The sequence below is a fragment of the Microtus pennsylvanicus genome, chromosome 5 (assembly GCF_037038515.1).
Source record: "Microtus pennsylvanicus isolate mMicPen1 chromosome 5, mMicPen1.hap1, whole genome shotgun sequence".
Lineage (NCBI taxonomy): Eukaryota > Metazoa > Chordata > Mammalia > Rodentia > Cricetidae > Microtus > Microtus pennsylvanicus.
Window position 1 is genome coordinate 104,140,717 of NC_134583.1, and position 13,928 is coordinate 104,154,644.

Sequence of the window (13,928 nt, forward strand, 5' to 3'; positions counted from 1 at the left end):
GGCTCTCTGGTTTCCTGACTGAGGAAAGGGCTTTTGTTCAGCATTTCATCACCATTGTTAATATGAGGTTTCTCACACACAGAGTTGCCTGTGGTTTAGATTCACACTTAAGTACACAACAGAATGACTTGTGTTACTTCCAAAATAGTATAGAAACAAAACAAAACATAAAAATGTTTCATGACTCTTTGGAGGTCCTGGCAATTAACATATCAGGGATGGAATACTGTCATGCGTTTTTAAGAAAAGTAAAACCTTTTAGATCATTTTGATGCGGTTAGGATTGAGACTAATGATTAGACTATGAATATCAGGTTAGCTTTATCTTTTTCCCTACTCTCAGGATCTGTACATTAATTATCTAAGTATAATAATAATCAGAAAGGCCAACAATTTTATTGACCTGGGTTTTGAGAACATTTGATACTATAAACTTCATGCTGAAATGAAGTCCAGGCGAGTTAACACTTTGCTTCATTTATTTTGGATCTTTATCTGTTTGGAAGTATCTCCAGCTTTATAAATCTGAATTCTACTTCAGACCATAGGAGTCAGTCTACAAACAAAAGACTTGTCTGTGCCAGGTAAGGATAAGGATTGTAAAATCTATTTCCTGAGTTACTGAGCCCCCACCCCTTTCTCCAGTCTAGTCTTTCTCGTGGACTTCTTAGCTGGTCTGTTAGCTATAGTCCACACTGAGTACACTCAGAAGGCAGACATTATCTTTCTTTTTTCTTTTCACATAAAGTCTTAAGAAAGACAGGCTGTGCAACTGTTGTGCTAGTGACTTTGTTGCTCTGTTGGACCTCATCCTGCCAGTAGCAAGGCACAGAGACTTAAAACATTGATAGTAAGACATAGGAAGACCTTAGCCCTTGAGTGAATGATGCGATGTAACAACTTAGAACCTCATATGTCATGTTATAGTTTGTGTAGCAGATGTGTGTACCATGAAAACTGTTTGGAGATTAGACAGAGCAGTTTTTGTTTTAATAAGCAATTCCAGGTGATAACTGCTCTTAAGAGATTCAAAACAGGAGTGTCGTCTTTTATGTGCTTTACTCAGAGCCTAGCATAGCTTTGCCGAATACTGATATGGAAGACTAAAGCGGAGGTTTAAGAGAAAGCTTAATTAAATAAGACCAACTGCCACAGTGTGTGTTCTTCGAGCTTTAAAAAAGACCAGGGACCGGTGGGATGGCTCAGTGAGTAAAGGCACTTGCCAACTAGCCTGATGGCATGAGTCCATCCCTACAACTTGGAGCACAGAACTTGGTGGAGAGAACTGACTTCTGTACCCACACACACCACACACACACACATGCACGCACGCACACACGCACACATTTATAAATGCAATAAAAATGTCTTCAGAAAGAGCTAGATAGAGGCTATGAACTATGCCTCTAGTATGGAGGAATTGCTTAATGTACCTTGTTTCTGATTTCTTCAAAAATTCTAGATGAAGTTGATATTTTGTTTTATATGATTATTTATGGAGATATTGAGTTTTTACTGTTTCTAATTCATGTTAGAATGAGAACTGAAAACTCACTGTGAGTTGAGTAAATGTTTATTGGGAAGTCTTTACAGCAATACTATTTTCTCACAAACCAGTGGCGAGGATTGAAGCCCTGATCTTTTAAGTCGTTTTTCTCTTCCCCCAGACAGCTCTGGATTATGAACTGGGTGTTAGCTAATACTTTGTACTTTTAAATTATCGACTTCTTTTGCCTAGAAATCTTGACTTTTGTGATGATGTTCTTTCTTCCACCCCATCCCCCATCACAGGCGGCATATTTTCTACCTTCAACATCACTTAAGTGGCAGGTGTCCTCTCAACTTGACTCACCTGTCACCTGCAGACTGCTCTGGGGGTACTTTGAATGACTTGCACCTGATTCCAGCAAGCCCTCAACTATCTCAGGCAATGGAAGTGGACGGACTGAATGACTCTAGCAAACAAGGCTATTCCCAGGAAACCAAACGCCTGAAGCGGACCCCAGCTCCAGACTCTCTAGGCCTAGAGATGGAGCACAGGTTTATTGATCAAGTATTATCCACTTGTCGGAATGTAGAGCAAGCCAGGTATGCTAATGCATACAGGAAATGGCTGGTGACTTTAAGTCAGTGAAAGGTGTGGATTCATCCTAAGAAATCCCTTTTTAGTGCAATATTGCTTCCCTTTCTCAACGCCATAGCTGCATGGACTGACTGGCTAACTCTGGATTCGTCATCTACAGCTTAAAGTCTGTAAGAAATGTTTTGTTTTATTTATTTTGCTCAGAGCTGGCATTCCTTTGGGTACAAAATAACTGTATAGTTCCTTCTTGCTAAACAGTGAGTCTTAAGTTTTCCTGTTTGATTCCATGCCCTTTATTTTAATATTTGGGCTTTTCATTTGGTTCTTGAGATTGGTTCACGTACCTTTACCCACCTCAGTTCAGTTGCTACATAAGCAGTTTCTTTAAAAATTGAAATTTTAAGTTGCAGTTCAGCTTAGGAATATTCATAGATGTGCAAAAGGACTTGCTCTAATTGCAGTTTTGAGAATAAAATGGCTAGATGGATGGATATGTGCAAATGTAAGCCACTTCTTTCTCAAGAATGTTCTCCAGTTACCGACTAAGAGAACCAAAGCCAGGAGTGTTAGGATTTATATAAAAAAAAATGCTTCCAATGTAATCTATTTTTTAAATGATTATTTAAAAGAAACTAAACTAATTTAAGAGTTTATGTAATTGTAGTACTGGAAAATTATTTTTATTACTAGTTTTGATAGATTGTTTTTACCTCATATTTGGTATATGCCAAAACAGTAAGTCAGCCCTTATAAAATAAATTCTTTTTAAAAAAAAAAACAGAAATGCCATTTTTAGTTATTACTACTTTTTTCCTTCTAAAATTACTCAAGAAAAGTGGGAGAAAACTACATATAATTGTAGTCCTGTAAAGATTTCCTTATAAAATTTAAGTTTCTAAGACTATACTGGATATACTGCAGTTTTTGTCAAGTGGCTAGTCGGAGTTTACTGGCAAAATCTAGGGAGGAAGGCTAGTTTTAAGCATTAGTTCAGTTTTTACTTTTAAAGTCAAACAAAACACTTTGATACTAAATTCATCAGGGATAAGTACCAAAGTCCACATTATAGCTATATCTCAATAACAAGGGCTGTGTTTTTCAGGTTGGTGAAGCAGGGATGGGAATGGGTCGAATACCGTCTCTGTCTCTCTTACTATATCCACCCCTTGGGATGAGCCGTGATTCCTCTGTGTGCATCCCTTCTCTTTATCTTACCAGTCCATTCCCTGCTTTCCATCACTCACTGGTCCATATTCTTTTATTGTGTGTCTTTTTTTCAGGGATACCCACTGAAGCTATTATCTCTCTTATGTCAGTGAATTTAATACCTAGCTATAAACACAGGAAGTATGAATAAAAGGTGCCCCCCTCATATTCTTTCCTTTTAATGCTTGTCTTGGTTGGGGTTTCTATTGCTATGACAAAACACCATGAGTAAAAGCAACTTGGAGAGGAAAAGGTTTATTTCGCCTACACTTCCAGGGCAGTACTCAAGCAGGGCAGGAACCTATAGGTAGGAGCTGATGCGGAGGCCATGGAGGAGTGCTGCTTACTGACTTACTCTCCATAGCTTGCTCATTTGGCTTTCTTTTAGCACCCAGGACTGCCAGCCCATAAAGTGGCACCGCTCACAGTGATCTGGGCTCTCTCTCATCAATCACTACTTAAGAAATTCCCCTGTAGGTTTGTTTATGACCTGATCTTATGGAGGCATATTCTCAACTGAGGTTTTCTCTTCTCAGACGACTCTAGCTTGTATCAAATTGACATAGAACTAAGCCAGCACAATGGTGGAAGCTGTCTCATCCCATATATGTGCAAAATGTAAGCAGTGATTACAGGAACAAGCACCCCATCATGTTTTGTGTGATCTCTTTCACACTTGGTACTGTGTAGTGTAGGTAGAGGGACAGAGGGAAAGGCGAACTGCTCCTGTCTCACTCTGGTGGGCACTTGTACTTGAGTTAGGCACTCTTTATTCAGAGAAAAAAATAAATAAACTTTAGCTAGGGCATCATAGTCTTATTGGGTGGCAGACTGCTGAGCTGAGTGAGGAGACACTTAGGATACTAGAAAAAACATTCTGCTGGCCCCAGTAGATAGAGCTTACTTTCTTGGGGCAAAGTTATGTTTACTATTTTATAGTATTTAGATGATAAAAATACTCAACATTGTTAACATAATTCCACAGTTCTATTTACAAAGCATAGTTTGAATCATCAAATACCTCAAGTTCTACATGGATCTCTATAGGAAAACAATTACATGTTGTTTAACTTCCCTGAGATTGAGTAGAAATGACAGCAGTTATTGCTGCCGACCTGTCTTTACTCGGTATTACCTTTCTCGACAGCATCCTTTTTCGTTTCCGAAGCAATAGGGCTTATATTTCATGTTGTTTGTCAGGCCATGAGCATAGGCTATGCTGTATGAACATCTGCTAACTTTTTATAGTGTTCCATTCCTTTTTATATCTTCTACTCAGCTTCTTGGTCATCTTTGGTGTTAGCTGCCTTCTTGTGTCCTCTAAGACTCAGCCCACCCCTTCCTGAAGCCGTGGAGTCCTCTAATAAACCGTGGTTTCTTCTTCCCAGGAAAGTAGAAAGTAGGTAGTAAAAATGCAGATATCTATAAGATCCTGTTTCTGTGTGGCTTTTGCTACATTACGTCTGAAATTAGCATTTTCAAGAGTTTGTCACAGGACTTAGGATTTCCCTGTGTTTTCTCTAACTGTTTGGCATTTACCCTCTCTAGCAGGCTACTGTGTCTTTGACCAAATGAACTAATGCCATAGAAAGAATCCATATGATGTAGGGCTTGTTTAGTCACATCCTTCTGTACATATGTTGCTGTTAAAAGGAAAAGTTAGTTAGTTTAGACTGACACGTTGAATCTGCTCTCACCACAACCCCACCCTACCTTTTTTAAGGCTGTGTATTTTGGTAATTGTATTTCCAGGTTATATCATATGCCTTGCACATAATAAGGACTTAATAACTGTTTATTAAGTTGACTAATTCACTCTTTGAAGAAGGGAAAGATTGATCATTAATGATGGAATAATGATCAGGAAATTAATGAGTTATAAGTTAGTGATGTGGGCTACCTTCGTTAATACTTAAGGAGAGCTCTCACATGTAAAATTAGTGAGATTTAGATTTGCTGTCTTCATTACCTTGTTTAGGCTTGTTAACTCTCAGCCATGAGATGGAGCTCTAGAATTCTCTTAGCTGTTTGTCTACACTAAAAACTCTCAGTGTCAATAAGATCCACTTGGTAAGATTATTGTTTTCTTTCACTAAATGATGTTGAAGAGCAGATCTTGCATACAGAGCCAGGGGCACATTTGAGCAGATGGCATAATGCTTGGATTTAGAGACTTGTTGATCTGTGTTTGTATGTGAGTCATCCCGATCCCCAACTTGAACTGTGGGCCTTTTAGGTACTCCTGGAACCTGCATGAGCCATTTTTTAAGACTAAGGATTTTATACCCATTACTATCTCGTATTACTTCTAAAAAAATTCTGGGCCAGACATTTCTTACTCTTGGGGCACAGCTCTAACTTAAGCTAAATGCTTCATTAATTCTTTTCCCTTTGTTTTTGCTGGTGCTCAGGCTCACATTTGTTAATCAGTCATAGAGTTAAATGTGTACAGATTATCACCAAAAGCTACTTAGAGTTTCAAATAAGGGCTAAGTAACATACAACGTAGAAGCGAGCTTTTGAGTTTATATGCAGCAGTCTGTAGAAAGCATGTGTGGTAGACATAGTCATTAGCTAGTGTTCAGATTCTCTCAGTTCCTGGTGTGTGTGTGTGTGTGTGTGTGTGTGTGTGTGTGTGTGTGTGTGTGGAGAACTTGTTACAAATTGTCCGTCTTGCAGTTTCTCTTACACAGCACAAGGTGGTGTCTGCCATGGGCCAAATGTAACTTAGGCATGGAACCACCACACCACCATACAGGCATCTCAGTTGGCTCCCTAAGTTAGGGGCGATTCAGTTGTAAAATGAAGAATCCTTTTTTTCCCCAGAAAGCTTCTTGGGTTTACTGTTATTTTGCTATTAGAATTTTTTTTAAATGCTTGATTCAAAAATTTTTGAATATTGTAAAAACCATATCTTTTGTCTTAAATAAAACTGCAAACCCTAGCAATATGTATGCTCCTCCACCCCCAACACACATGGTCTGTAATGAGCTTCTGCTTATTAAAGAAGCATGTGGGGGTATGAGGAAACTTCAGCAAACTCAGTTTCATAGAAACAGTAAGAAAAAGCCACCCCAAGAATTCCACATATTGTCACATAGTGTCTTTTTAAAAATAACTGTATAATATCTTAACGTGAGTGCCTTTCTTACTTCAGTGAGGGTTACAAGGTTATCTTATACTGAACTCGAGAAGATAGGATCTTGTAATTTATATTTCATTGGCAATTTTTGAGTGTCCTACTAAGAATACCAAAACTTAGAATTTGTTCTTTCCCTTTGTCAACTAACATTTGGAGGCTTCGTAACTAGAGGTCCACGTGCACACAATTAAACCTGTGCACACTGTGCTGGAAGGGAAGCAGGCCCCACACCAGGGCACCTCACAGCAGGTGGTTGTCCCCAGTGACCCTTTGCCTTGTTTGGAAGACCCTTCAATAGCACTTGCTAACACCAAAAGAAAAGTGGGAAATACTAAAATGAAATTTCAAATTTTATGTATTTGTGTGGGGAAGGGGAAGGTAGTACCATCATATTTCATGATAGCAAATAAATTTTCTTTACAGTAAAAATTCCAAAGTGCTTTGCAGAGCATTCTTGAATAATATATCTCTAATTCCGTTGTGTTCATAATTGATGTGGGAACCAATGTCTCCTGTGTGGGTTTAGGGTGTGAGGGGAATTCTCAGGCTCTCAGCTGTGACTTCTGAACCTTCTCAGGCCATCCCTGTTACTACAGACCACCAGAGACTATTGGCTCACAAACCCAGGGCAGTTGATTTGATCTGTGCTTTCCGAACAAGAGCATAGCCATAAAGCTGGCCCTGACATTTAGTAGTTGGTTGTTGTTCCTCAGGGGGTAGAAGATTTCATCAATTAGAACAAAATATTATATTCTGTGGCCAAAAAGAAAATGCAAAATATGCTCAATACATTGCTAGCTATTGAGCGTTAGTATGCAAAAGCTAATCCACGCTGTATTGCTGTTTGTCCTGTAGCTGTATTGTGAATGTTACCATAAATGTTGCCCACTAAGAGAATTTCTGTGTTATAGTTCCAGTTTGGGGGAAAAGTGGAGAACATTATATTTTGTTTCAGTTGACTTTCTCAGCCTTTAAAAATCATATTGAGAAAAATAATTGCTGTCGCTTTGCAAATTGACAGCTGTTTTGCTTCCTAAGACTTCTTTTTCTCTGCGTGTGTGAGATGTAAATGCAGACATGTTCAGAATATCCCCTAATGCCTTGCATGTTATGGGAAACTAACCCATCAGACTGATAAATACTGGAGAAGGAATATTAACGTATCTCTCTCTTAATCATTGTCCCCATTCTTGGTTTTGGGTAAAGTATGCTACTTTGTATGAAAAATACATTATGAAGTTTAAATATATAAGGCAAGATTGTATAACATTGCAGCCAGAGTTGAGGATCTTTTTAGGAATCTAAGTGTATGTGAACATACACACATCTAAAGAGATCTGGAGCCTAGGTCTACATGATTTTATCCCATTAATTTTTATATTTGCTCAAAGTGTTCTTATTTAAGGTAATTTTCCCAATAGACAGCTTGCTCTAGCAAAGTTGGAAACTGACTTAAGTGTCCACTTGCTCTATGTAAATTTTGTGAAAAGTGTTTGATTAGGAGTTTGGTGGTTTTTAAAGCACGTTATTCTGCTTTTCTTCCATCTCCTTAAGGAATCAGCCTTTATTTCATCCTAGTGGTCACTCCTCAAAGCACTGCTCATGTTTATAAAGTGATGGATAATACAAATGAGGCTTTGGTGGGATTTGTTTGTTTGTTTTTAATGTGCCATGGGGAAGTATACTAACATCAATTCACACAACTCTCCCCTGGAAGCATTCATTCATTTATTCCTATATTCAAAGTCATGTATTTGAAGCAGGCAGCTTTTTGTTGGTTAAAGAAGTGGTACAGATGAGAAGTACTTAGTCAGCTATTGCTCTGCCATCAAACTAAGAGCTCACCAGGGGGACCGTTGCCATCTCTTCACTGAAGCATACGTTTGTAGAGCCATGTGCTGGACACTGAAAAATGTTATTACATGACATGAATTATTACACTTGCAGTTAGAGACATAATAACCATGGTATGAAGTCAGGAGTTATAAAAAGCTGAAGCAGTAGCATGTTGTGCAAGACACATTTAATAAATGTCTTTAAATATTGGTGGCTGAACTCTTAAAGAGAGCTATGGCCACCCTCTACAGCCCCCGTATGTATCAGCATATCCTGCACTTCCCAGTGGAGGCCCCTTATTTCACCCCAATTCTCAGTTCCTTTCCTGTGTCTTAAAAGTGATAATGATAAAATAGGAAGTTGGGCTGGGTGACTTCATATAATTTTCTCAGAATATGTTTGACATGAGGAAGAAATTTTTATCAATAATACTGTAGTTTGAGGACCTATTCTGAGTTGACCTGATGCAAAAGATTTAAACAGTCTTGAAACAAATATTCCTACCTGAACTGTGAGGAAGCGAGTGTGTAGTGTAAGTCTAAATGCCTTTGCCTTCAGTGAGCTTGCTGATGCATGACTGTATCACTGGCTGAAGTCAGCTCTACTTTTGGTGTATTTTGTTCTAGGAGAGTAATAGAGTGTACACTATACTAGATCACAGTACTGTTTCTGAGCCGGAAACAAATCAAAGATGAGGTGTTAGAAGTACGCCAAATATTTATATACTATTACAAAAACAAAGAGAAAGACTTTAAAAGTACAGCAATGTCTTTTTTTAAACTTGGGGTTTTGTATGCTAGTTAATTGCATAGTTTAACATTATAAAACTGAGGGACTTTCACTGAAGAAAAAGATCTCAGATAGTATATTCTACTATTAGTTTACATTGCTTGTAGATTTTCCAAAAAGAGCGTCCAGTAGACTACAGTTAACAGTGGACTCTTGACTCATGGTGCAGCGTCGGATCCTGGGCATTAAGTATTGGTTAGGCCAGCTCGTTTTCTTGGAGACACTGTCTTCACTGATAGTACTTCCTGTGCTATCCCAGTCTGCATGGAAGTTCCTTTCGCTCTTACGTATCCACAGTTTTAAAAGGATTAAATCTCTTGTGAATTCTTTACAGTTAAAATGTATACCCTGGAGGGGAATAAGAGTAAATTTTATAAAAAGGTATGTGCAAAGTACACTTGTGGTATTTGGGAGTTTAGTATCCCAGACTGATTAAATTATGCTAAATTCTAAAGCTATCACTTGGACTTTTGGCTAAGATTAAATGTAAATTCTAAGAGTAACATAATCATGTGTTGTTTATGACTGTGGTATTCAATGGAAATGTAATGTGAACCAAAATGAAATTATAATTTTCTAGTAGCAATGTCTAAGAAGTGTAATTAACTTTAATAAAAATGTATCTTATCTAACTTAATGTATTAAAATACTATTTCAGCATATAATCATTATAACAAAACCAAGGAGCTGGCCGCCTCCTTTCTTCACAGTTCAGTGTGTTCTGCTCACTGCCCTCCACTCTGCCCTGTGTCGGCTCCTCGGGCTCCACGTGTGGCCAGGTGCTGCTGCGTCAGCAGTGCAGAGTTCCGGGGTGCAGCGCACACATCTGTTTAAATTTGGAGGTGACATGTAGACATGATTTTTCAGTACTTTATGGATTAGTTAGGATATTTAGAAAGATATCTAATGGAGTTTTCCTTCGTCTTAATTTAAATTTGCTGTAGCACTTGGATCAACCTGATCGAGTTTGCCAAGCATTTTTTTAAAGAGGAGGAATCGTGTGCCATGATACCATAGTCACTGTCACGAGTACTGATGGTGCGATTTCAGTCTTCACTAAAGTCCATCCTGTTTCTTACAAATAATAGCTTAGGTCGCATGCTTACTGTGTATCTGTACCTGTTTGTTTTCTATTATTCTTGTTGTATAATGATGTATATTAACCAGCAGCCCTAGGATTCTAATCTATGCAGCCGTCTTCCAGAACGTACTGATGTACTTACTAAATTATGATAAGAGGCAGAGAAATAGGATGAGCCATTTCTTTTTCCATTTGATTTGTTCTTTTAACATGGAACCATGTACCAAACTAGCTGTAAATTACTGTATTTCTGTAGACTATGGAAATGGTGTTGTCTTTGCTGATGTCTAAGTAAACTTTACCTCTCCTAAAACAAGTGCCACGTGTGATTGATCTCTGTGCTTGGCGTCCATTTGCCAAGACATCCAGTTGAAATGCTCTGATTGTGTTAGGGGGGTGACGTACGGTCTGAATGAAACCAGGAACTGATTATGTAATACAAATAATAGAACATTAAAAAAATCAAACTTAGAGAAATTGCATAATTGTCTTTCAAATACATTAACAGTGACAGATTGACTTAGGAAGTCATTATGACCGTATATACTTTATATCTTCAAATGAAGACAAAGTGAGATGTTGCTAGTGTTACACCCTATCCTGTCTCTGTATACTGTAAGTTATAAATTACTTACACTTGATGGAGAAGCCTATAGATGGACCTAGAAAAGTAGGCAGTGAAGTAAATACTATTTGTACTCAGATTTAAATATTCCAGAAGGGTGTTTTCTGTTGAAGGGCATTGTTAACAGCAAAGGTTATGTTAGTAATGATATACTATTAATTATGCATATTTTGTATAGGAAACAGGCTGTGGAGGGTTCTTTGTTTTATTTTTGTTTTTTTAATCATTCCAAAGAGCTGTAAACTGCTTAAAAATGCAGGGTGTTTACTTGTTTTAACTGTTATGATAATGAAACTTATTTTTTGATTTTGGTTTTTTGTTTATTTTTCAAGACAGAATTTCTCTGAGTATCTCTGGCTGCCCTGGAATCTGCTTTGTAGACTAGGCTGGCCTCAAACTCACAGAGATCTTTTCTACCTCTGCCTCCCTGAATGCTAGGATTACCACCACCCGGCTGGAAGGTAACTTCTTAAAGACAGTCTTAACATAGACTAATAGGCACACTGTATGACTATGACAAAATTAGTATTAGAAAGGGTGCTTCTCTGGGAAATCATACTGTTTAACAGCCATGTTTCTCCAAGTGCAAGACTAGCCCTAGTAACAGATGTGGCCAGCACACTGGCCAGCTAAGTTAATGTAAGGGTCCTTGGCCATTGGCCTGAACTTAGCAGATGCACCATTTTCCTTGAACTCACAGACATGGCGCTGTGCTATTTTAGAAAGAGGCAAGTGGCATAGCACTTGTCTCCTAGGCGCTCCTCCCTAAGGCCAGGCTGGGCATCAGCTTTAAGCAACAGTGTTCTTGCATGAGAGACACCCTATTGCATGTGTTCTGTTTAAGGATAGCAGAAATTGAAAGGCTGCTTGTCCCCTCTTCTAGGCTTTAAAAGAAAGCAAGGATCAGCCTGTGTTTTTCCACAGGATGATTCTTAAGTAATATTAGCTTCTGGGATAGAATCTACGTTTAGTAACAAAACACTCATATTCACAGAAAGCTTACATTGTATGCTTCATATTCCTCTCAGAGTAATCACACATACTGAAAGGTTGACCTCCTGTCTCGAGAGCTAATGGGCTGTCATGTTTTGGTGTTTTGTTAAGTTGCTAGTGATCTCAGTAGACACAATTTGGAAAGACTATTAGAAGGTCATTAAAGAAATGGGGTTGCTAAAGCTTCAATCACCCACTTGTTTTATTTTGTAATTTTACCATCTACTTAGATCCCTGGAGGGGAATAATCTCCAATTCTCTGGACACATCTGATTTGCATCCGTTATTTGATGTAAGTCTTCATTAATTCAGTGATGCCATAGGGAAAAGATTGGAAGCATTCTGTATAACACTTATTAGAGTAGGAAATTACAAAGCCCAGCATCAGGTTGAGGAAATTGCTCTTTTTCTATATACTTACAAAATAAAATGTATTATTGGACAGGAAGAGTCTCGTAGTTAAACTTCTGGAGTAAACTATAAGCTGTTTATAAAGTAAGATACTCATTTTTTAAACAAATTTAAAAATTTATTTCCAGTCATTACATTACATTACAGAACTAACTTGCTGAACAAGACTAAAATTATGGCAAGGAAAGGGGGAGTTGTTTTAAGTAGAATAAGAAAGAAAGCCAACTTAAACCAGAACACTGATGGAAAAGGTCTTCAGAGTGGCTTAAGAAAAAGGATCAAGGGGGAAAAAAACACCTTCAGAAAGCAACATTGAAATTATCAATGTGCTCAATGAAATTAATAATGTAGACTTATAAAAAAGAAGTTGAGGACTGTAGGTATACATACAAGCAAATGCACCCATGTATGCACAGACTCGTGTACACACACATGCACACACTTCTATTCGTGTATAGCCTTAAGAATAGATGCTGATGTTTAAGAAGAGGGCAAGGAGAAACGGGTCGGAAAGGTGGCTTGATGACAGAACTCACCAAGCTTGATTCCCAGTGTAGGACAATTAGAGCTGCCCAACAGGACCCATGCACGCATGTGCACATGGCCTCCAGCCTTACACACATACATGAATTAGAAGTAAATTTTTAAATTCCTGAAGATAGTAGAAGCCTGACCAAGCCTGGAACAAGATGAGAAACAGAGAAGTTGCTGGCTGGTTTCTCTGTCCTACGTGTACAGTGATAATGGCTCCACAGACATACGATACGTAGATAGCACTTTTCTGATGAAGCAAGAGAACATACTGAAGAAACTAGGCTACCATACTCAAGATTGAACAACATAGAAACTATTTCTCCAGTGTTTTGCTCTACAGATGCAGTACTATACCAGCTCCAATGGATTTTTTTTACAAACGTTGGCAATTATATGGAAATATGAATATGTTCACTATCTTGATTGTGGTATTGGTTCTACAAGTATATAAATTTGTAAGGACATATTGACTGTGTATTGTGAATATGTTTGGTTCCATTTATTATATATCAGTTGTACCATAAAACGTAAAAACAATATAAATATTCTATTGTAATCGTTTGTTGTAAAGTAGGTACTGCATTAACAACTATGTTTACAAATGTAAATAGCAATAAATAAGATTGAGTATAGCTGTAACAATCTTCTAAGGATTTTATAATTTATATGTGTGTTTTGCCTGCATGTATGTATGTGTACTGCATGTGTGCGTTATCCCATGGCCGGCACATTTGGAGCTGGGATTACAGATGGTTAAGCCAACTTGTGGATGTTAGAAAGCGAATCTGGCTCCTCTGAAAGAGCAGCAATTACTCTTGGCCATTGACCCATCTTTCCATCCCCCTGCTGAAAGTTTCCCATTAGAGAGAGAGCTCACTGTAAATTCACAATAATTAAACTATGTTGGCGTAAAGATACTAGATAGAAAGACTAGTGGAACAAAACAAGAGTCCAGAAATAGCCCGTAGACATTCAGTTAGTTTTCTCCTGGCCAAGGCACCGAGTCATTCTATTAGGCAAGTTAAAGGATAACTATTGCTGTGTCCTTATGGAAAGGGGATCTTTAATGCCCACCTTGATGAGGACAACGTTAAAGAACCATGATGTGGAACAAACAACCAAGTCCATAAATCATAAAGAAACAAGATGTAGATCTGCTTTTCTGCAAAGACATGCTTCTTCCCACCTTCATGCTGTCCGAGAGCCTAAGAAACTACATGTGAATCTA

At 38.1% G+C, this 13,928-nt stretch overlaps 1 protein-coding gene across 3 annotated transcripts in view; it reads left to right on the plus strand.

Moving 5' to 3' along the window:
- Positions 1–13,928, plus strand: part of Ptar1 (protein prenyltransferase alpha subunit repeat containing 1) — a 62,337-nt gene that overhangs the window by 34,706 nt on the left and 13,703 nt on the right. Inside the window, exon 7 of one of the 3 annotated variants that reach the window (XM_075973718.1) lies at positions 1,792–10,453. The exons of the other annotated variants lie outside the window; for them this stretch is intronic. Coding sequence (XP_075829833.1) covers positions 1,792–2,134 — 343 coding nt within the window. The 3' untranslated portion in view covers positions 2,135–10,453. Of the gene's footprint in view, positions 1–1,791; positions 10,454–13,928 lie in introns of those variants that run through there. 3 annotated transcript variants of the gene reach the window in all.